A 23,280-nucleotide genomic window follows, 5' to 3' on the forward strand; every position below is an offset into this window, starting at 1 on the left:
TAGGAAATAATTAACAGAGAAGGAAACAGAATTAAAATGGGTTGGGAAAGGCCTCCAGTTAGAAGATGGGATTTGGGTGTGTAATGTGACCTTGGGCAAATCATTTTGCCTCTTTCCCTTTCTCAAAAGTGGGGACAGTCTTCCTTAGAGACTTGTGTCCAAGACCCAACGATTTGAAAAACAACTCATTTATGTAGTGCTTTAAAAGCCCTACAAATCAATTCATCAACAAGCATTTATTAAACACCTAGGGGCCAAACACCACACTAAAGATAGAGACAAAAATGAAGCAATCCCTACCTGAAAGGGGCTCAAATCCTGTAAGGGATGGGGGATGGCAATATGCACAAGTAAAAAAATATAAGAAAAACAAGTTAGTTTGAGCAAAAGGCTGGGGGGGATGGCAGGAGCAGCTGAGAGGAATCAAGACAGCCTCCTGAAGGAAGTGGCCTTTGAGCGGTACTTTGAAGATAGCTAAGTACTTCACCTACCTTACTTCATTCGATCCTCACCATAATCCTTTGGGATAGGTACTATTATCATCCCCATTTTATAGATGAGGAAAGTGAGGCTCAAGGAAATCAAAGTGACTCGTCCAAGTCATCCAACTAGTATCTTGGCCTGGACAAAAGGCTGTTAAATGTGTAGTCATACTTGCAAGAAGATTAAAAGGTGAATTTAAAGAGAGGAATTCCTGAACCTCAGAGTTATAACTGGATCAGAGATCCAGTTCAACTAGTTCAAATAATAGCATTTCTCCACCAGAAAACTCTCCTTTCAGTGGTGGTGGTTGTTGATAAACCACCTCGCACTCATTAACTATCACAGGAATACCGTGGGCACCTGGGGAAAGTCCTTCTGTCACTTCCCTTAATTTTCTCTATTCGAGGTCTTCTCGGCCCAAGTAAATCAAAAACTTGACCAAAGAGGACTTTCGAATCACGTCACGGATTACGCCACCTAGCACAGGCGAGACGACGTGTGACGTAACACGCCAAATTCCCAACCTCCTCTTCCTTCTTAGTCAGCTCCGGCGTTACTGGGCGTCCCACGCCACCCCACCAAAATAGGAAGCGGGTAGACGACAGGTTCCGCCCATAGGCATCATGGCGTATTTAGGCTCTCTTTCCACTCCCGCCCTTTCTGTTCTCTCTGCCGGCGGAATCAGCAAAGGATTAGGAGGTAAGTGAGGAACACCGTCTCTATTCTAGACTTGTCCCGGCCCGGAAACCCTCTCGGGTTCTAAGGTATTCGCTAGAGAAGAACAAACGTTTGTCAATAAAGCTCGTTGACAGACAGGAAGAGAAATAGAAAATGGGGGCCGGGAGCGGTGGTGGGCGGATACCTTTCGATGCTTGGCCAATCGGTGCCGCACGAGGCTGGACCAGTTGAGGAAGGTTGGTAAGGAAGAGGGAGGGGGCGGGGCCGGGGCGGGGCCCTGCAGGGAAGGGGCGGGGCTGCGGTTGCGATCGTTAGCCGGAGGGGGCTGCGGCAGCTGCGGGTGAGTGAGCAAAGTGGCGGAGGAGGCTTGCGACTTGATGGGGAGGAGCACTGTGGCGCCTGAGACTTCGCTCCCTGCAGGCATCCGTCTCTTTTTTCGTTCGGGGCTTTACCTTTGAGAAAGCGGGTGGCCAGTTATCGGAGAACCTGCCGCTCTCCCGCCTTAGGCGGGGTGGGGGGAGCCTTGATTGGCCCGGCTGGTTCGGGTCAGTTTCGTTCCTTTTCCGCCTCCCCCCCTCGCCCCGGGGGATTCTGGGATGGGGACTCCGGGGGCAGCACCTTTTTGACTCCGGGCGTTCCCCGGTACGGGAGTGGGGCGTGCCGGCTCTGCACCGCCCCCTTGGCTGTGTGGGGCGGGGAGATAACGTGGCCGTGGCGGACACGCAGCCGAGAGCTGGTAGTCTGGCAGTCTGGCTCCTCTTTCCCCTGCATCTGCCCTCTTAGCATCCCCTCCCGCCCTCCGGGGCAGTTGTCACTCCCTCAACCCCACTCTCCGCTCCCCTCCGCGTGTCAGGCCCGAAGCCAAAAACTAAGGCCTACGTGGGACGGGCACGACCGGTGGTGAACCCGAGTTACGGCCCAAGGTGAGAGTTTGCATTTCGGGTCCGCAACTCTTTAGGGCTTCACCTCCTGATGAGGTCTGTTAAAGGTAAGACGAGTAGGAAGATGAGGTTGGGATATGTTTTGTAACTTTGGGCAGCCCACTTGTCTGAATGCTTTTGTTAGCTCTTGTAGGCTAAGGGGGAGCAAGACTAGGTAAAAAGTGCTCTAAGTAGTGCCTGATGTACAGTTTACAGGGATTCTTAACCAGGGCTCCTTGTGGATAGATTTCAGGGAGTTTGGGAACTTGGATGGGAAAAAAGTCACATCTTTCTTTCTCTTAAATAATCACCGATTGAAATTTTGCGTTCAGCTATGGATTAAAAAAAGGGGAGGGGGCAGCATTTATATAGCACTTTTAAGGTTTGCAAAGCGCCTTACAAATAATCTCTCTTTATCCTCACAACAACCCTGGGAGGAAGGGGCTATTATTATCCCTCTTTTGCAGATGAAGAAACTGAGGCAAACAAATTGTCTTGTCCAGGTCACTAAGCTAGTAAGTGACAGAAGCCAGATTTGAATGGTGTTCTTGACTCTAAGCCCAGTACTCACATCTACTTCACTACATATTTTTCAAAAAATATTATTCTGATGAGATACAGGTTTTGTCAGACTACGAAGAGGATATAAAAAAGGATAAGAATCCCTGTGTTTAAGGGCTTATTGAGATGGCCACTTCTGGTTAGTTTTTGGCCTCCTATGTAAAACTTTGTTAAGTTAATTTATGCAAAGGAAGTAATCAGTGTGTATGGGATCATCAAGCCAGCAATTACAGTAATATTAAAAGATTGCATCCCAATTGTGAATTTACTAAACATATATAGAGGAAAACCTTTGCAAGCAAAGCCAGACTTAGGATAGTTTATTGAAAAAGCAAATAACTTCTCTTGCTTCTAAAAATAGTTTCCCTTTTAAGAAGTCTTGTGTCAAGAGTTGATAGCATCCTGTTCAGGAAAGACGTTTTTCAAAACTGCACCCAAAATAGGCCTTTAAAAAATGAACAGGTACTGGAGGATTTAACAGCTGGGGATGTGCTATATTTAGGAAGATAAGGTTGTAGTAGAAGCATCAAAGCAATGTAAACAAAATGGCTAATACCCTTATGGGATGCTAAGCAGGCACTTTACTCAAACCTGACTCAGGAGCAAGTATTTAGGAGCTACTTGATTTATGCACATATCAGTGCTCTTGAATGAAAGAAATGAATGGAAATCTCGTTTTTTAAATTGTTAAACTGAGTATTAAGCCCCAATACAAATACATAATTGAGACAGTTTCTGACCTGAGGGAACTTACAATTTAACGTGGGTGAGGCTGCACAAAGAAGGAAGTTTGGGTCTGGGAAGTCCCTGGGATATTAAGCAGATGTTAAGTGGCTATGATGGGGCACTAGTGATTTGGTAACTGTTCCTGCTACAAGAATTGGAAAAGGGGGAGAGGGTGCCCATGTCATAACAGGACAGATAATAAGATCCCCAGATTGGATGACTGGGATGCACTTCACACAGATACATAAAAAGGGCGTAATAACTAACATATAGTCATTTGAGACTTAGAAAACAGTTTTGTAAGACATGCATCACACTGCCAGCAAAGGTCACCAAGTATGAAATACAGTGAAGTCGTATAAACTAGTGTAACTCTGTATACAGCTAGAAAATTTCACCTGCTTTAAAGAAATGAAGGTTATTGCTGGATTCCCCCACTTGAGCAATTCTATGCTGTATGTACTTTCTAGAGGAGTAAAACCAATTGAAAAAGAACAACCCATCTTAAAGAGACAGGCCAAATGTAGCATAAAAGTGGCATGTTCCATGCTAAAAGACTGTTAGTAACACTAACAACTGAACCTATAATAGATACAGATAATGTCTTTGTGAACCATTTAATCAGTGCCACTTATGAGCTCTGCTTAGTATTAAATGTCAAGAAATTATTACCAGCAATAAGATACAGTCTACCAACATTAAAGTGATGAATAAAAGTTCAGTAATACTATAATAGTATACTTATATAAGTCGCCATATGCTAGTCAGCATTAGGGATCCAAAAAAAATGCTGTATGTATTTTACTGAAGCAGTTTTAAACTGTGAGATGACTACAGAATTTTAGTTAGTAGTAGTCAGCAGACTAAATGAGGCTGTTGAACCAGTCATAAATAAAATAGCCCTTTTGAAGCAAAGGCTTAAGAAACTAAAATCACAGGCATCAGAAACTGAAAAAAGTTCAAAGGTATTAATCAAAATTGTCGGATAAGAAGTAGCATGAAAAAGGCTCCTGATTCTAGACCCAGCAATATCCTTAACTACTTGAGGGACTTCAAGCAAAACTCTAAACCTCGTTCCCCTTGGGTTGCTTACAGGTAAAATAAGGGAGGTATAATTATAATAGTTAATGGTAGTATTTATATAGAGTTTTAAGGTTTGCAAAGTACTTTACAAATATTGCTTTTTGTACTCACGACCCTGAAAAGTAGGTGCTATTATTATCCTCATTTTGCATATGGGGAAACTGAGGCAGAAAAGAGTTAAGAGACTTGTTCAGGGTCACACATCTAGTAAATGTCTAAGGCAGGATTTGAACTCAGGTCTTTCTGACTCCAAATCCAGTTCTCTATCTACTGTACCACTTAGATGATTTCTCAGGTGTAGTTTAGGAAAAATTGTTTATCATCTATTTTTCTAAAATGCACACTTCATGGCAGGACAGGTTTCTTTTTGTTTGTTTCTTTTTTGTTTTAAAGTTTTTGATCTAGGGACTAGCCTCCAAATTTAAGAAACAGATAGATTTTTCAGTTTTCAATGAAAGAAAAAGAAAATGAAAAAAAAAAAATAGTAGCCATGGTATGGTTGATTCCCAACATTCAAGATGAAATCCAAATTGGGACCTGGACGTGGAAAGTGGGGATCTACCCAATCATCCTGAAGCATTTTCTGAAAAGTCCCCAAGCATACTTTTTCAAACCCTTTCTAGAAGTACACAAGGGGCCAGGATGAAGAAACTTCTGTTGGTTGTGGTTGCAGCATGGTTGATCTTGAACAACTTCCTCTGCCTTATTCCTAAGGAGAGAAGGCCAGGCAAGCCAGAACAAGTAGTCCCAGCTGAGAAGACCAAAAATTCTCCAAGTGGGACCCCACTACTTCTTTGCCTCAAACAGCAAGTTACTTGTTACAGAACAAAATGCCCTTCTGGTTCTTGTAAAATGGCACCACAGATACTGGGTGGTATGGAATGTTATTATTCTGCACCTGATAGTGGGCAAGCCAGTCAATATTGGATAAATTCTTATAATGATATCAGGACACCAGAATACTGGACTCCCGTGAGAACTCTGTGAAAAGTCACCTGAATGTCTCAAGAGTATATACTCCAATAACTATGAGTAGTATATTATGTTGAAAAAAAGTGTCTGGTCTTACATTGGTCTGTTCAGACATATTTCCAAATGTGGATTTTCATCACAAAAGAAGATACCATGTATGATAGAAGTGTCTGCTAAACCCCCTGCTGGGTGTAACCTACCCCCACATAGGCCAGACTAGGTTTTCCTTAAAAGATAGTGAAATCATCCTTAGACTTAATTGGGCAAGAGTGAAGTAAGTACAAAAGCCAACCCAGGAGGAGTTTGTAGCTCCTCCATTGACATGAACAGTTCAGGAAACTGTGCCCAGCTTAATCAATGGTAAGTGTTTGCTAAACTGCTTTTGGTATATGCTATGTAAAGTAAGTAAACTTTGTTTTGTTAACTCTGATTTCATTCCAGTTTGAAACCTGAACCACCAAACTAGCCTGAGTCAGTCCTGGTCTACAACAGTATGTGTTTGTAAATTAATCTTTGCCACCTTGGTTGGAGGATTTGATTTTCTGTGATCATTTCTCCTGACAGGATTTCAATGATAAATATTTTAAATTAATTTTACCTTTCTTTATACCAGTTATAGTGTGTGATTAGCATTGTGTTACTACTAATCATTTAATTTTACAAGTGGAAGATATTTTCCCTTAATTTAATCAACTTTGGCTGTGTTTCAGTTCAGTTTCAAAAAGAACGTTTTCATTTAGAGGATGATAATATGGATGGAGGATGAGACACCATAGTATGGTGGATAGAAAGCCAGTGCCTTCTAAATATACTACCTCTGTGACACATTGGTCAAATCATTTAATATTTCAGTGCCCCAGGTAACACTCTCAAACTATAAGTTACATATTAGTTGCTGACCTGCAGCAGAGAAGGGAGAATCCACACCAGGAAAGTAAAAAGAAGGGAGATGTTGTGGAGGTAGAATGGACATAGGTGGGTGGAATGGACGTTATGTGTGCCTAAATGCAAGAAGAAACAATCCTATAAAAGTTTTTGACCCCACCCCTTTTCCTTCCTTTCACAACTATATACCTGATATCTCAGTTTCCTCATTATCTACTGTCCTCAATCCATTACAATCTGGCTTCTGCACTCACCATTCTACTAAAACTGCTGTCTTGAAGGTTACAGATGACCTTATTGCCAAATCCACCAGCCTTTTTTCCATCTTCTCTCTCCTTGATCTCTTTACATATCTTTATTTGGTTTCAGAGATGCCACACTTTGAAAGAATGGTGACTCAGATCCAAGCTCGGTTACTTAATTACCCATGTGACCTTATGCAATGGGTCTTAGTTTCCTCATTTGGAAAAATGAGATGGGTAGACCTGATGACCTTTAAGGTCATTTGCCCTTAATTAATGATCCTCCTGTCCTAAATGATCTTCTGTCTCTAAGAGGCAGTATAGTTGAGTGGAAAGAGTACTGAACTAGCAGAAGGGAGAGAAGAGATAATCTTTTGAGGGCAGAAAGTTGTTTTTACCTTTATATCTGTAGCATCTTTAATAGTGCTTTGCACATAGTGCTTAATAAATGTTTATTGAAATTTCATCTATTTCCTTTGTGATCTTGGCCAAGTTATTTGATATTTCCTATTTCCTCGTCTTTAAAATTAGGAGGAGGCTGTACTAAATCATCTCTAACAATCTTATGAATCTTCCTCACCTCTTAGTGTGGGTCTGTTTTGGTGCCACTCTTCTTTTTATGCCCTGTATTTTGGCAGTCTCGTTTTTTGTCCACTAACATCATCTGCCACTTCTGTGCAGATAACTGACCCTCACATTGCTTACCAAGGTCTATAGTCTTCACCTGTCTTCTGCACTCCAAATCTCATCTCCAGCTGCTTTTTAGGACATGTCTAACTAGATTGACAAACTGCATGATATTGTAGAGTGTTGGTCTTGACATGAGGAGACCTGGGTTTCAGTGCTGCCTGAGTGCTAACCCTTTCTGAACCTCAGCAAGTACCTCTCTGAGAAAGTGAAGATCAAATGAAATAATAGGTAGAATGTACTTTGCAGACCTGAAAGTGTTAAAACATGAGATTCTATTTGTGATGATGATAACAATGAAGCCATTAGGGTCCTCCAGCATTTCAAATTCAGGATGTGCCAAATTAAGCTTACACTCTTATTAAATCTGCTTCCCTTTTTGACATTAATCTTTCTGTCTATGGTTCTTTCTTTCACCCCATCTTCCGTATTCTTAACTCTGGTTTCATTGTTCTGAACACACAGTTCTTCTCCCACTTGTTTACCTTTTATATCCAATTAATTACCAAGTCCTATTGATTACATTTCTACAACATCCCTCACATGTATCTCTTCCCAAAGTCATTACCTTAGTGTAGATCCTCATTACCATTCACCTAGACTTTTGCATAGCCTTATGACAGGGCTTCCCACCTGCATACTGTCTTCCAATCTGTCTTTCATAGTGTTGCCAAAATAATTTTTTATACACATGTCACTTCTGTTCAAAAATCTTAAAATGTTTGCCTATTTCCTACAGAGCAAAGTACAGATTTTGTTATTCGAAGCTCTTTAAAATATGGCATCAGTTTATCTTTCCAACCTTTATATCATGTTTCTTTTTATATCATCATAGCTGAATTGAATTATCTTCCAGTCCCCCGAAATACAGAATGCTCTTTTGTCTTCTTGCTTTTGCTTACACTTCTCCATTAATCAATGATAGACTAAAGGTTAAGAAGCAGTTTTGTTTTTTTGGACATGGCTCATCAGTGAATGGATGTGATTTGCCTGGCTCTGTTTTCCTTTCCTTTCTTTCTTTTTGTGTGTGTGTGTGTGTGTGTGTTTATTTTGCTTTTTACAAGTGAGGGATTTTTATTTATGAGGAGTGGGAAAAGATGGCTCAACACCAGCAGTGCCCCCACCCCACAAAAAAAAAAAAGCATCAACAAGACATTTTTAAGAAATACTCAGAACATAAGGCGAGGGAGGGGAGTCTCAGAGGGGAAAAAAAGAGAAGCTATGGAATTTAGCATGTTGAATTATATACTTTAAAAAAATCTGTACCTTAAAGGGATTTGTGGTTGCCTAAGTATCCTCCTTTTTTTCTGTTCTTTTATGTAGGGTAATGTTCATGTTTAGTAAGTTTAGAATAACAGAATTTTTAAAGGGAATAGATATGTTTTAGTAACTGATTTTATAGAGCAGACCATATCTTTGTAGTCACAACAGTAGAGAAAGTATAAAATCTTGTAATGCTAGTTGATTTTTAAAAAGCCTTTGGCCCAAAGGAAGTTTAAAGATTTTGCTTAATGTCTTCCTTACGTATGTAAAAATAATATGAAGTTCTATCACAGATTCAACCACAAGAAAATTTTATTTGATGACCTGAACAAAGTGAGGAATAAAAACAGTAGGAACAGGTTCATCTGAGCTGTTCACTGGTAACAGAGAAGATAACTTGTGCTGAGTCCAAATATAAGATTCCCTATCTATGGTGGAGTTCTCCAAATTTTCATAAGCAGATAACATTATGCCTACTGCACTGAGCCTTGCAATACTTCTTTTCTTTAGTTAAATCCATAATTTTTCAGAAAAGATTGATTTGATACCCAGACTTGCAGCTTGATAGAAAACTCATTGACTTAATTCCATCATTGTGGAAAGAACACTATATTTAGAGCTAGAAGCCATGGGTTAAATTCTAGATTCTACCCCCTCTTACTAGGAGACCTCAATATACATATTGATTCTCCCTCACTCTGTTCCCCAACCTATACTGGCTTGACATGAGCTATTCTTCCACCCTGTCTCAGCTACACACAAAAATGGTCATACACTTGATCTTACTGTTAACCCACAAATGTACCACCTCTATGTTTAAAAATTCCAAAATTCCCTTATCTAACCATAATCTATTGGCTTTCCACCTCTTCCCCTGCCTTCCTTTACATAACCCTACTCTTCATCTATACCATGATCTCCAATCCCTTGACTTCTAAGTTCTCTCACAGGCTCTCTCCCCCATACTAGCCACTTCCTCTTTAACCTGTCTTTGCCCTTTGGGGAACCAATTCAATTCTATGTTGTACTCTTTTCTTGACTCTCCAGGCCCTTTATCATTTCGATGATTGTGCTCTGCGAGGCTTCAGCCTTGGATCACTCCCACCACTCATGGTTTCCTACATATGCTGTTTTCATCCTTAAACCTTTTCATCCCTCTTCAAACTTCCCATGGTTCTTCTTTCCCTCACCCTCACATCTGAGAACCTTTCGTCGTATTTTACAGAAGACAATTGAGGCCATTTGCGGTAAGCTCCCTTTTCTTCCCTCTTTCTCATCTCCTCTCATTCAGATGTTTTCTGCAACTTTGTCTTCTTCATCCCTGTCTCACATGATAAAGTGGTCTTACCCCTTACTAAGTCTAACCCCCCTACCAGCTCAAGCAGTCCCATTCTATCCCATCTCTTATCCCATGACAGATTGTCACCTCTGTCATCCCCACTCTTTCACTTATTATCAGTCTCTCCCAGTTCGTTTCCTACAAATGTATCCATGTCTCCTCCATTCTCAAAAGAACCCCTCTCACTTGGTCTTTCCATCCCCACTACCTGATGTCCTATACCTCTCCTGCCCTTTATGGATAAACTCCTTAAAAAAACTGTTTACACTAGGTGCCTCCACTTTCCTCTCTCACTTTTTTTTTAACGTAGTCTAGTTTCTGACCTTATGTTCCACCAGAACTCCTCCCTCCAAAGATTTTTGTTGTTCAGTCATTTTTTTAAATTGTGTCCAACTCTTTATGATCCCATTTGGAGCTTTCTTGGCAAATAGTGGAGTGGTTTATCATTTCATTCTCCAGCTCATTTTATAGATGACTTGTCTAGAGTCACACAGCTAATAGGTGTCTGAGGCTGGATTTGAACTCATTTCTTCCTTATTCTAGGCCCAGTGCTCTTATCACATAGCTACCCAAAGGTCCAATGACTTTTTCTCAATCTCCGTTAATCATACTCTCCTCCTTGATTCTAAGTTTTTGGGACATCACTATCCTGGTTTTCCTCCTACCTATCTGACTATGCCTTCTCTGTCTCCTGTGTTGGATCCTTCTCCAGATCACACCATCTGACTCATAGGTGTGACTAAGAATTCTGTCCTGGGTTCTCTATATACTGCTTCACTTGGTGATCCCATCAACTCTTGTGCATTAAATTATAGTCCCCCATATTTGATGGGAAAATCATACCGGGTCTGATTACGTAGTGCTTTCATTGATCCTAAAACGTGTGCTTCTGGAAAACTCTTCTCTAATACTCATTCTCCCAGTGGTAGATATGTGGGATAACACAATGTCAGAACAATAAAAATTTCTTGCAGTCCAAAAAGGCAACAGGAAGACATGACAGATATAAGCTGTTTGCAAATGAGAAGTGATCTTTAGTCACATGACCAGAAAAGGAGGTAGGGGAGGGATGAGAGGTAGTAGACAGGCAACCTGCATACTAAACTGGTATTTTTCAGATAGTTGAAGAACAAGAGGAATGCCTTCTGCATGTTAGGAGGATTTAGGAAAGACAGAACTGTCAACCTGCACAAGATAAGGCACAAAGTGATTTGGAGAGTTAAGTCTTCCTACTAATTCCATAACTTTTACTTACATACAATTTGCTGTAGTTATCAGTGATGCTTTTAGAGTACAGGCATATATCCGAGATATTTTGGGTTTAGTTCCAGACCACCACAATAAAACAAATATCTCAGTGAGTCACATGAATTTATTTGGTTTCCCAGTGTATATAAAAGTTATGTTTACACTGTGTTGTAGTCTGTTAAGTGTGCAATAGTATCAGGTCTAAAAAAAACAACGTACATACCTTATTTTAAAAAATACTTTGCCTCGGTCTGCAGCCAAGGCAGGAGTGCAATAAGGTGTTGGAGATGTTTGATTGGAACCTGGAGCAGGCTGGCTACCACCTGCTAGATTCCTGTGGTCCCACCCACCATAGGCACTGATGGTAGGTCTGGGGAGCCTGAGAGTCTGACTTAAGAAGGGGAGGGGGGGTCCTGTTAGTCTGCCTGAAGGATTGTTTGAGCTTGTGCTGGATGGCGGGGGCTGGGGAGGGGCCTGGGGAAACTTGCTCCTGCTACCTTCTCCCCCCATCACTTCACTTTTCAGATAGGCAGAGAAGAGCCAGAAGGAGCAGGAGACTTAGATGGGACCATCCTTCCACAGTGCTAGCTCTAGTCCTCCATCCATCTGCTCTTCCCTTGGCCATTCCAGAGGGACAACGGAGAGGGAACATCCAGGAAGGGGGTGAGGAGGCATGCAGAGCTGGTCTGAAGGAGAGCTAGAGACAGTCCCAGGCACAATTTCCCCCTCTTCTCCTGGCCCTTTCAATTTCCATCTGCTATGATGCCTCACTTCCCTTTAGGGACCAGATTGTAGGGAAAACCTCAAGCCTGTCTGCTTGTCTCTGTGGCATTACCCATTCCTATAAAAGCTGAAAGAAGGGGGGGCCATGAGTGCAGGAGTGAGACCCCAATGCTTTGCTCATCTCAGTGGAGTCTGCTAGCTTCCTGGCAGGTGTGGTGCCATAAAACAGGCTTGATTGTTACGGGGGAGAGAGCACTCAGGATACAAATCACTGTCGATCCTCTTCCTGGGGTTGGGGAAACTGGGGTGGGGGGGGGGTACTGTCACTCAAGGTCAGGAATTTCAGATGTTGGGGCAGCTAGGTGGCGCAGTGGATAGAGCACCGGCCCTGAGGTCAGGAGGACCTGAGTTCAAATGCGGCCTCAGACCAAACACTTGACACGTACTAGCTGTGTGACCTTGGGCAAATCACTTAACCCCAGTTGCCTCACTAAAAAAAAAAAAAAAATTTCAGATGTTGAAGGCAGGGACAATGGAAGCCCAGTTCCAGGGCGGGGATAGAACCCCAGGATGTGCAAAAGGGAACAGATACTGGCAGCTAACCTGAGACCAATGCTCCCACCCCAGCTCACTTCTGTTTTGTGTTTTTCCCCCAACAACCTCTGTTGCTAAAGTTGCTGCTCTTATCCTGCCTCCACATATTTGCTTCTTCCAGAGAAATAAAGTTAGTTTCTATTTTACATTAAAAAAGAAAAAGAAAAGCTTATCTACTTTGATGAAGGCAGTGACCCAAGACAATTCCATAGGACCCATGAGGAAAAATGCTCTCCACCTTCAGAGACAGAACTGATGAATTCTGAATGCAGATTGAAATACGCTTTTTTTTAAAATTTCCTTATTTTTAGAATTTTGTTTTGTTTTGCAACGTGGCTAATATAGAAGTATTTTTTATATGACCTCACATGTTTAATCAAAACCATAGTGTCTTCTCAAGGAGGGAGCAAGAACGAAGGAGGGAGGGAATTTGAAATTCAAAAGTTTAGACAATGATTATTTTAAACAATTTTACTTGTGATAGGGAAATTTTTAATGAAATAATTTTACATTTAAAAAATACTTTATTGCTAAAAACGCTAACCGTCATCTGAGCTTTCAGTGACTCATAATCTTTTTCCTTGTGGAAGGTCTTGCCTCAATGCTGATGGTTGCTGACTGATCAGGGTGGTGGTTGCTGAAGGTTGGGTTGGTTATGGCGTTTTGTTAAAATAAGACAACAGTAAAATTTGCCCCATCAATTGACTCTTCCTTTCATGAACAATTCTCTGTAGTGTGTAATGCTGTTTAGTAGCATTTTACCCACAGTAGAACTTATTTAAAAATTGGAGTCAGGCCTCTCAAAACCTGCCAGTGTTTATGTAATATTCTTCAATATTGTTGTGTCTCAGAGAATAGGGAGGTCTGAGGAGAGGGAGAAAGACCAGGGAATGGCTAGTTGGGGAACACTCAAAACAAACGCAACAATTAAGTTTGCCATCTTATACGGGTGTGATTAGTGGTGCCCCAAAACAATTACAATAATAACAGCAAAGATCAGTGATCACAAATCACAAGTAACAGATAAAATGATAATGAAAAAGTTTGAAATGTTACAAAAATTACCAAAATGTGACACAGAAACACGGATGTGAGTACATGCTGTTGGAAAAACAGTGCCAATAGATTTGTTTGACAAAGGGTTGCCACAAAACTTCATTCTGAAAAAACAAATAAAGCAATAACAGTATCTTCAAATCACAATAAAATGAGGTATGCCTGTAAAATACACATAACATTATTCATAAGCTGAGAGCTTGGTTTAATAATTAAAAACAAAACTACCTGAATCAGAAGAACTAGGTCCAGACTGCCACTAACAGTGTACGCATAGGCAAATTCACTTATTCTGTCTTAATTTCAGAAGCCTTATCTCAAAAATAAGGAGGCCTAGTCAGGTTATCTTTGAAGTCCCTTTCACACATTTTTTGCAGTGTGATTATTATGAGCATCTAAGTGATATCCCTAAGGTCAATTGATGTTATAGTGCTATTTGCCTTTATATTGCACAATTACCCTCCTCACCACTTTTTTATACTTTTGCCTGCTTTTTAATAGTCCTATTGATTGATTTTTGTCAAGTCTCATATTTTGTCTACTTTCACATACCTGCCTCATACCATGCCACCTTTTCTAATTTTCTGCTTTTAATCTTCTGTGATCATGGGACAACTATGTAACCATGCATACTAGATTTCTGTAAGATAGGAGTAAAGAGGTTCTGAGTAAGCTCTTAAGGGGCCAGGTATGTAAATCTCAGTGAGATTTATAGGCCTCTTTTTTCATTATTTCCTGGTTCTGATTCTGTTTGGATATTTGAGTTTATTTCTGGGAAAGTGAATTTGTTAGCTTTCTCTACAAATATTTATGGTATATATTATCCTATATCTTTTTCTATCAGTATTTAAATGGAAATCACACTTGAAAAATCTCTTTGCTTTAAGGAACAAAAAATGTGAAGGTTGAGTCAAAATCAGCTGTTACTATGGGTTTTTTATTAATTTGAAGATTGAAAGAAGACAAATTTAACAGCCATCTTTTTTTTTTTAATTTCATTTTTTAGATTGTCACCTGAACATTGTGATAATGTGACGATTAGGATGCAGTCATGTCTACTCTCTGTCCACCACCATCTCCAGCCGTTGCCAAAACTGAGATTGCTTTAAGTGGTGATTCACCCTTACTAGCAGCTACTTTTGCATACTGGGACAACATACTTGGCCCTAGAGTAAGGCACATTTGGGCTCCTAAGACACAGCAACTGCTTCTCAGTGATGGAGAAATAACTTTTCTTGCTAACCATACTCTAAATGGAGAAATCCTTCGGAATGCAGAGAGTGGAGCCATAGATGTGAAGTTTTTTGTGTTGTCTGAAAAAGGAGTAATTATTGTTTCGTTAATCTTTGATGGAAACTGGAATGGGGATAGGAGTACATATGGACTGTCAATAATACTTCCACAAACTGAACTCAGTTTCTACCTTCCCCTTCACAGAGTGTGTGTTGATAGGTTAACACACATCATCCGGAAAGGAAGGATATGGATGCATAAGGTGAGTAGGTTCTTGAGTCCAGCATTTTATTTACTTTATTACTGTATTCTGTTTGCTCTTGACCAATCATTTCAATTTTGTGATTTCCTCTACCCATGCAGATCAGCACTTGCTTTGTATTTTTAGTCTTAGTTGCCTAAATCACTGAGAGAGGGTTCAGTAGCTACTACTTGAGTGCAGGGGTCCTGACCCAAGGAATCCTAGCCCACTGCAGGATTGCTTAAAAGAAATAAGGTCAGTGTTTCATAAATGATAATAACAGAATAGGTTTAAAGGATGAAAATAGAACCAGATATGCCAGATATGCTTTTCTTCAAGGGAAGAATTTTGGAAACAGAAAAGTTCTTAAATGAGATAAGAGGAACAAAAAAAGATAATAATTTTAATACTATTAAAGTCAGTTGGTCCTTTTGTAATCCTAAACTACCAAATGCTAGTTTTGACATTTTATGTTACATCATTCATATTATACTCTACTAGTACACCTAACTTTTTGGTATTCCATCTTTGTTTTATACAAAGATGTTTCCTCAAAATATCCTCATGTTCTACCTCCTCTACACCTGCTATAATCTTACTTAACTTGATTTAAATGCTTTTCTTTGTCATTATGATAGTACTTATGTTTGTCATTATTTATAATTTTTTGTCATTATGAAAATATAGTGCCCAAATGAACACTATTTGATATCTAAGTAGAAAGATAGTTATTCTCAGCATTTCAAAAGACAGTTTTAATTGGTAACTTGGTGGGGAAAAGAAATTGCATCTGAATTTGGAATTTAGGGTAAAATGTTAAACTGATTCTATAATTTAGAAAAATATCACCCCGTAAGTGGCGTGTTTTTGTATTTTGCACTTCCTCACCAAGCTATTGAAAATCCATTGAAAGTTTTATTTTTATATTATATTTGGGTTTCATTTTTTGACCACTTTTTTGAAAGATTGGGCAATTTGAAACTCATTTCTTTCCCTCTGAAGTGGAAACCTATTCATATCAAAATATTAATCCTATTTCCAGGAGTTCTGAACATTATAAAAACTGAACTTATATTTATAATCTATAGGAGCTTTAAAATAGGTTCCCCTTTTTTGATTACTGTGTTTTATTATGGCTCCTTTTTACAAAAGAATATATATGCATATACACGTGTTAAATTTACTTAAATTTAAATGATGGACAGAGATTAACTGGCATTTCCTTTTGAATATATTCACCACTTTGTGTTTTGAACTGTATTAGGCTTCACACTCCTTTAGAAAATATTCTGCTTTTGTAACACTCTGGAAATCTTTAAGGAATGAATGACAAATGAAAAACCATTTATTAAACACTTATGTACGTAGCGTGATGCAAAGTCCCATGGATATAGTAGAAAAGCAAGACAGTCTCCGCTGTCAGGGAGCTCATTCCACCTGGAGGTGACATACCGGAAATTTCATCTGAAAGACAGATGGAAAAATCGCATGGTTATTACAGTTCAGTGTCAAAGCAAGTGCTAATGTATTTTCTTTACCATATTATTTTCATAGTTAAGGCCATATACATTTCTGATAATGAACCATTTGACAATGCTAAGGACTTTGGTGATGAGAATGTTCAAGGTCCTTACTGTCTCCATTAGGTCTGAGAAGGCAGTTGATGGTGCCAGTGAATTGGCTCCCATGGTACATACTGCCTACTGCTCCAAAAGTGTGATTTGTTATTTCAGCTGTCTGGCTTATCTGTCCTGTAAGCAGAATTGGCTGGCAGTTGGTAGTTCCATTCTCCATCAGGGTTGCTGCCTTGGATAATGGGTAGAGAGCAAATGGCACACATTTGTTCTCATGAATTTATTCATCATATTCAACGTATTCAAATGTTGCTTTATTCTAAACACTGCACCCCTGCATCATTGTCTTATAAAATCAGTAAGGGCTCTTTTTCTACACATTTTACTCATCATGGGGCTTAGTGGTAGTGTTGTTTCTCATTTTATGATTTAGTAGTAGTAATAAAGTCTTTTTTAAAAAAAAATTAAAATTCTGTGTTTGTACTTTTTCCTGATATGTTGCTTTTTACATGCAGTACCTCATGATGAAGTACTATAGTATTGCTTTCTACTTGTTTTCATAAACTATGAAAGGATATTCTTGAATAAGCATTACCTTTTTAAAAAAAATAGAACTCAAAAGCAGCTTGTTTGGAAATTCTGTCTTCTTAAGATTGTGCCTAGAGCCAAGGCTTTACCTGGAAATAAAGACATTTCCATACTATTCTGACCCAGTGTTCCTTTCACTCAGTTTTCTGTAATTACATGATCCCAAGAAATGTACTATGGGAGAGTTATCCATTCTTGCACTAACCTTAAAAAAAAAAAAAGCTATATACTTACATCTTTTGTAGTCGTTTAGTCAGATCTCTCTAAAATATATTTGTTTTTCATGGTAGTAACATCTCTTCATTTAGTCATGACTTGTGATTTTGTTGTTGTAGAGAATTCCCAGTGAGGAAATTCCTTCTGTAACTATGAGAGTTGCCTCCAACACTGATAGGTTAAGTGACCAGTAAAACAGGAAAAGACATTTGTCATAATAAACTGCAACCCTGGTCTTACTAATTCTTTTTTTTTTTCATTCTTTTTTTTTCTTTCTTTTTTTGGTGAGGCAGTTGAGGTTAAGTGACTTGCCCAGGGTCACACAGCTAGTAAATGTCAAGTGTCTGAGGTCACATTTGTACTCGTGTCCTCCTGACACCAGGGCCAGTGCTCTATCCACTACACCACCTACCTGCACCTTACTGACTAATTCTAAGACCTGCTCTCCATTTATCTGAGTTTAGCTACTCTTACTAGGGATTATTAACCTGGAGCCTGTGAACTTTTTCTTTTTAAAACTGTATTTCCATATAATTGGCTTTTTTTCCAATCCTGTATATTTTATGTTTTTATAATTTGTTTTAGTTTTCAACATTTACTTGCAGTCCTATATATTTTAATCATTTGAAAACATTTTGAGTAGGATTCATTCCCCCTCCCCCCCAAATGGTAAGACTCCCATCTTAGAGTAATGAAATCTATGTATATTACTTGTTTTGTAAATAGGGCTTGCTTTGTTAATAGGATATGTGGGAGGCGGGGACGAAACTCAGTAATTTGAATTGGAGTAAAGCGGCAGGCATTCAAGGGGTTTCTTTGGAATGTGGTAACAAAATGTTATTTAGAGTAGATGAGCATAAGTATTTAGAAATCATTGTAACAGATGGATTGCCAGTGGTCTGAAATAGAAAACTTTTATTAAATAGCAATGTAACTTGGTCCTCAATTTCCTCATCTATAAAATTAATGAGTTAAAGTAGATTATATCTAAAGTGATTTCAAGCTCTAAATTTTCCTGATAGTTCAACTTAAAGTTTAAAGTAGTATGTTGCTTATAACTTGATGATAATTTGTAGCCAGTGAGGAAAAAATAACTTAACTTTTATTTTCTTCTGCATATGATGAGGTAAAAAAATAACAAAAGTATATCCCCAACCTTTAATTTCTTGAAAGTGTTTTGATTCAGATCCGTGAAGGAAAAAAAATTTTTTCCCTTTGTTTTAGAAGCATCCAGCTGTATTCCTTATTCAGATATTCAGCAGGCTTAGTTTTAGGAATTCTAACAACATTTTGCTTCCACTCAACTTGGTTTAATTGGTACTAAAGAATACCTGTTTGTTTTGTTTTGTTTTTACAGCAAATAACAATACTGAGTAATATTTTAGGATCATAAAAATTAAGGCTAGAAGGAGCTTCATCCCAACAACTTCTTTCTGATCTTTTAAGATCTAAGTCAAATTCCATTTCCTTATCTCTCTCTTCTCTGAACTTTTTTTACACTAGAGAAGCATCAGTTTTCATATTCAGGGAGTAATTTTGGTGTCACAAAAATTAAATGTTAGATGAGACATAAAATCTTCCTTACATTAAGCAATTAGCATTTATTTTCTGGTGTTGTAAGCAGTTTTTTTATGTATATGTATTTTAATCTTCCACTCAAATTATAAGCTGCTTGAGGGCTGGACCATGTGTTATACTTATTTGTATCACCCACAGCATCTCTTAGATGACTTCCAGATGGTAAACACTTGGCAAATATTTGTTAATATAATGATTGACTGCTTAAAATTTTTTTTTTTTTGGTTATTGACAATCAGCTAGCATTTCTAAGGTACCTACTATATGCCACGCACTGTGTTAAGCCTAGGAATTTGAAGGAAGGAAGGAAATTAGCACATATTAAGCACCTACTACATTGTAGGTACTATGCTAAATGCTTTACAAATATTTCTTTTAAACTTCACAGAAACTCTGAAGGGTAATGCTATTATTGCCCCCATTTTACATTTGGAGAAACTGAGGCAGAAAAGTGATTTGGCTAGGGTCACATAGTAAATATCTGAAGCTTGATTTAAACTCGGGTATTCCTAACTCCAGCACCCTATCTACTTGGCCACTTAAAAAACAATCCTTGCTCTCAAGGAGTTCACAGTCTAACAGGGGGAACAACGTGGGGGAAAAAAACTTTATGTATAAACAAGGTATATTCAGGATAAATTGAGGGTAATCTCAGAGGGAAGGCATTAAGATTAAATAGTAATGGGAAAGGCTTCTTGCAGAGCATGAGACTTAGCTGAGACTTGAAGAAAGCTAGGAAAGCTAGGAGGTGAAGATGAGGGGGCAGTGCATTCTAGTCATAAGGGACAGCCAGTAAAAGCTGGATGATAGAGTATCATATATGTGGGGAACAGTAAGGAGGCAAATATCACTGGTGGTTATGAAGCTTTAGATGCCAAATAAAAAGGTTTTATTTTTAATTCTGGAGGTAATAGGGAACACTAGAGTTTACTGAGGGAGACATGAGGTGACATGGTCACACCTGCAGTTTAGGAAAAGCATTTTGGCTGCTAAACTGAGATTGGAATAGGGAGAGACCTGGAAGGGAAATAGGAAGAAAGAGACAGTGTCAGTAAATATTTACTAAGTTCCTATGTGCCAGGCAGCTAGGAAGATTACCTTCATGAGTTCAAATTTGGCCTTAGATACTTACTAGCTATATGACCCTAGACAAGTCACTTAATTCTGTTTTCCTAAGTTCCTCTTCTGTAAAAAAGACCTGGAGAAGGAAATGGAAAAACACTCCAGTGTCTCTGTCCCCAAATGGTATCACAAAAAGTCAGACACAACTGAAACAACTGAACAATAACAGATGTGTCAGGCACTGCTAAGCACCTGGAATACAGACAAAGGCATATCACAATCCCTGTTCTCAAGGAATTCACATTCTAATGAGGAAAAACAACACATAGAAACATAGAATGGTAGGCGGGTGAGGTGAAGGGTAGGGGGAGGGAGGGGAACAAGGAGTGTGATGGGGAAGAATTACCCCACCTGGGGGCTTTATATAAAGCGATATTGCTGGGTTAAGAAACAATCTCAGGAGGTGTGAATTTTTGAGTTGGTCTTGCAAAATGACGAGTTTCTGATGATAATGAAATCAAAGACGCACTTGGGTGGGAAGTGATGGGAATTGCTGGGGTGCCATCTTTAAATGTGGATGACATAGAGGATCTGAGAAGCTCTTCAGTGTTCATCCTCCACCCTCTCCAATCTGAGAGAAACAGGCACCCCAAGGGCAGGAAATACTGAGGAGGCATGAGTTTCCAAGTTGATTTTATCTTGGCAGAATGAGAAAAGGGAAAAAGAGAGAGGGAAAGGGAGGGAGGATCTGTCTGTCTGAAAAAAAGAAAAGAATGGGTACAAGGATACATGTAGAGGAATTTGCATAGATGAGAAGACCACCTTCATGTTAGAGGAAGTGATAGTGGAAAAAAATAACTGAGTGAGATTTGATGAGGAAGGGAAAAGAGGGAGCTCTTAGCAAATGGCCTCAGTTTTTTTGGTCAAGAATATAATGAAAACATTCTTAACTGAGATGGTAGAGAGAGAGGGTACAGAGGGAAGCTTGAGGAACCATGAGAATGTTTAGAAAACCTGCTATAGCGAGTGAGATTGCAAATTGATTAGGAAGATATATAAATTACTTTGCTACATTGAAGACCAAGGTGAGATCAGATAACATAAATTTATAGTGTACTAGACAGTAGGATTTTGTAATATCCTCCAGCTCCATCTCAGCAACACATTAGGAGCAATGGAAGCAGAATATGGGAGTAATCATTTGGCAAGGCAAGATTAGTTTTAAGGTTGTAAGAGGTTTAAATGCAGAGGGTAGTGTGGAATTGAACATAGGGTTAGGATAGGAAAGGGAGGAAGGTGTATAGACAGTTCAAGGGTGATGACTGGTGAAAACTGGGAGACTGGAAGGATTGGAGGTCACAGCGAGGTTGAATAGGGTTGGAGGTCATAAGGCATAGGGAAAGATGGAATGACTAAAGATTATCATCAAATAAGAGTTCCAGAGTTCATGAAAGTAGAAATGGAATACTTATAGGTAGTGACAAGTTCAAGGGTTTGACTGTCTCTATGTGTAACTTGAGTTAAGAGTGGAGGAGGAGGAGGAAGGAGATCATGGGAATTGAGTAGATTCAAGAACTTGGAAGTTAAAGAATTTAACAGAGCATCAACAATATATACATTTAAGGCCCCTAGTCTGAGGGCAGGAGTTCAAGTCAGAGGAGGACTGGAAGTCCAGCAGACACTGAACTCACTGAGGGATGAAGGAAGGAGAATGTCTTGGGAGGGCTCAATAGATAATATCCTCCAGGATCTAGATTTGTTGTTATTGTTCAGTCATGTCCGACTCTTCCTGACCTTGTGGACTGTAGCACACCAGGCCCTTCTATCCTCCACTATCTTGAAGTCTGTCCAAGCTCATGTTTGTTGCTTCTATGACACCATTAGTCCATCTCATCCTCTGCCATTCCCATCTCTTTTTGCCTTCAGTCTTTCCCAATATCAGGGTCTTTTCTGGTGAGTCCTTCTTATGTGGCCAAAGTATTTAAGCCTCACCTTCAGTATTTGACCAGTGAATAGTATGAATTAATTACTTTAAGTGTTGACTGATTTGACCTCCTTGCAGTCCAAGGGACTCTCAGAGTCTTCTCCAGCATCATAATTTGGAAGCATCAATTCTACATTGCTCAACTTTCCTTATAGTCCAGATCTCACAGCCATACATTGCTCCTGGAAAAATCATAGCTTCGATCCTATGGACCTTTGTCAACAAAGTGATGTTTCAGCTCTTTAGTATGTTGTCCTGATTTGTCATAGCTTTCCTTCCAAGGAGCAAATGTCTTTTAAATTCATGGCTGCAGTCTCCTTCTGCAGTCATCTTCAAGCCCAAGAATATAAAATCTGACACTACTTCCATTTCTTTTCCCCCTGTTTGCCAGGATGTGATGGGACCAGTTGCCATGATTTTATTTATTTATTTTTTTTATGTTAAGCTTCAAACCAGCTTTTACATTCTCCTCTTTTACTCTCATCAAGAAGCTTCTTAATTCTAATTCACTTTTTGCCATCAGAGTGGCATTGTCTGCATATCTGAGATTGTTAATATTTCTTTTTTTATTTTTTCCAATTACATGTAAAGATATTTTTTAGTATTCATTTTTCAAAAAAATTTTGAGTTCTTAATTTTCTCCCTCCCTCACCACTCCCTCCCTAAAATGGTATAGGTTGTTTATGTACAGTCCTGTAAAACATATTTTCATATTAGTCATGTTATGAAAAACAAACAGGCCAAAAGAACCACAAAAAAAATAAAGTGAAAATAGTGTGCTTTGATTTGCATTCAGACTTCATCAGTTCATTCTCTGAATGTGGACAGCATTTTCCATCATGAGTCTTTTGGAATTGTCTTACATCATTGTGTTGCTTAGAAGAGCTAAGTTGTTCATAGTTGATCATGGCATAATGTTGCTGCTAACTGTGTACAGTGTTTTTCTGTTTCTGCTTGCTTCACTTTTCATCAGATCATGTAAGTCATTCCAGGTTTTTCTGAAATCCACTACACTTGCTCGTCATTTTTTTTTATTATTTATTTTTAGTTTTCAACAATCACTTCCATAAGCTTTTGAGTTTTTAATTTTCTCTACCTCCCTCCCCAAAATGCCATAGAATCTGATAGAGGCTCTACATATACATTCCTATTTAAACATATTTGTAAAGAAGAATTAGAACCAATAGGAGGAACCACAAGAAGAAAGAAAACAAAACAGAAGGAAAAAAAAAGAGCAAATAGTATGCTTTGATCTGCATCCAAACTCGTTCTTTCTCTGGATGTGGATAGCATTTTCCATCATGAGACTTTTGTAGATGTCTTAGATCGTTGCATTGCGAAGAA

General features: G+C 39.1%; 1 protein-coding gene across 7 annotated transcripts in view; it reads left to right on the top strand.

Annotated features, from left to right (window-relative positions):
• The first annotated feature begins 1,045 nt into the window (after positions 1 to 1,045).
• The window catches only part of C9orf72 (C9orf72-SMCR8 complex subunit), a 46,633-nt gene continuing 24,398 nt past the window's right edge, over positions 1,046 to 23,280 (top strand). The window contains exons 1-2 of one of the 7 annotated variants that reach the window (XM_027839608.1): positions 1,046 to 1,182; positions 14,467 to 14,955. In XM_027839608.1, the coding sequence (XP_027695409.1) occupies positions 14,512 to 14,955 (444 nt within the window). In that variant the 5' untranslated portion in view covers positions 1,046 to 1,182; positions 14,467 to 14,511. The other 6 variants (XM_027839601.1, XM_027839603.1, XM_027839606.1 and 3 more) reach the window with 6 other exon arrangements.

The sequence above is a fragment of the Vombatus ursinus genome, unplaced genomic scaffold, assembly GCF_900497805.2.
Source record: "Vombatus ursinus unplaced genomic scaffold, bare-nosed wombat genome assembly UNPS02014832.1, whole genome shotgun sequence".
NCBI lineage: Eukaryota > Metazoa > Chordata > Mammalia > Diprotodontia > Vombatidae > Vombatus > Vombatus ursinus.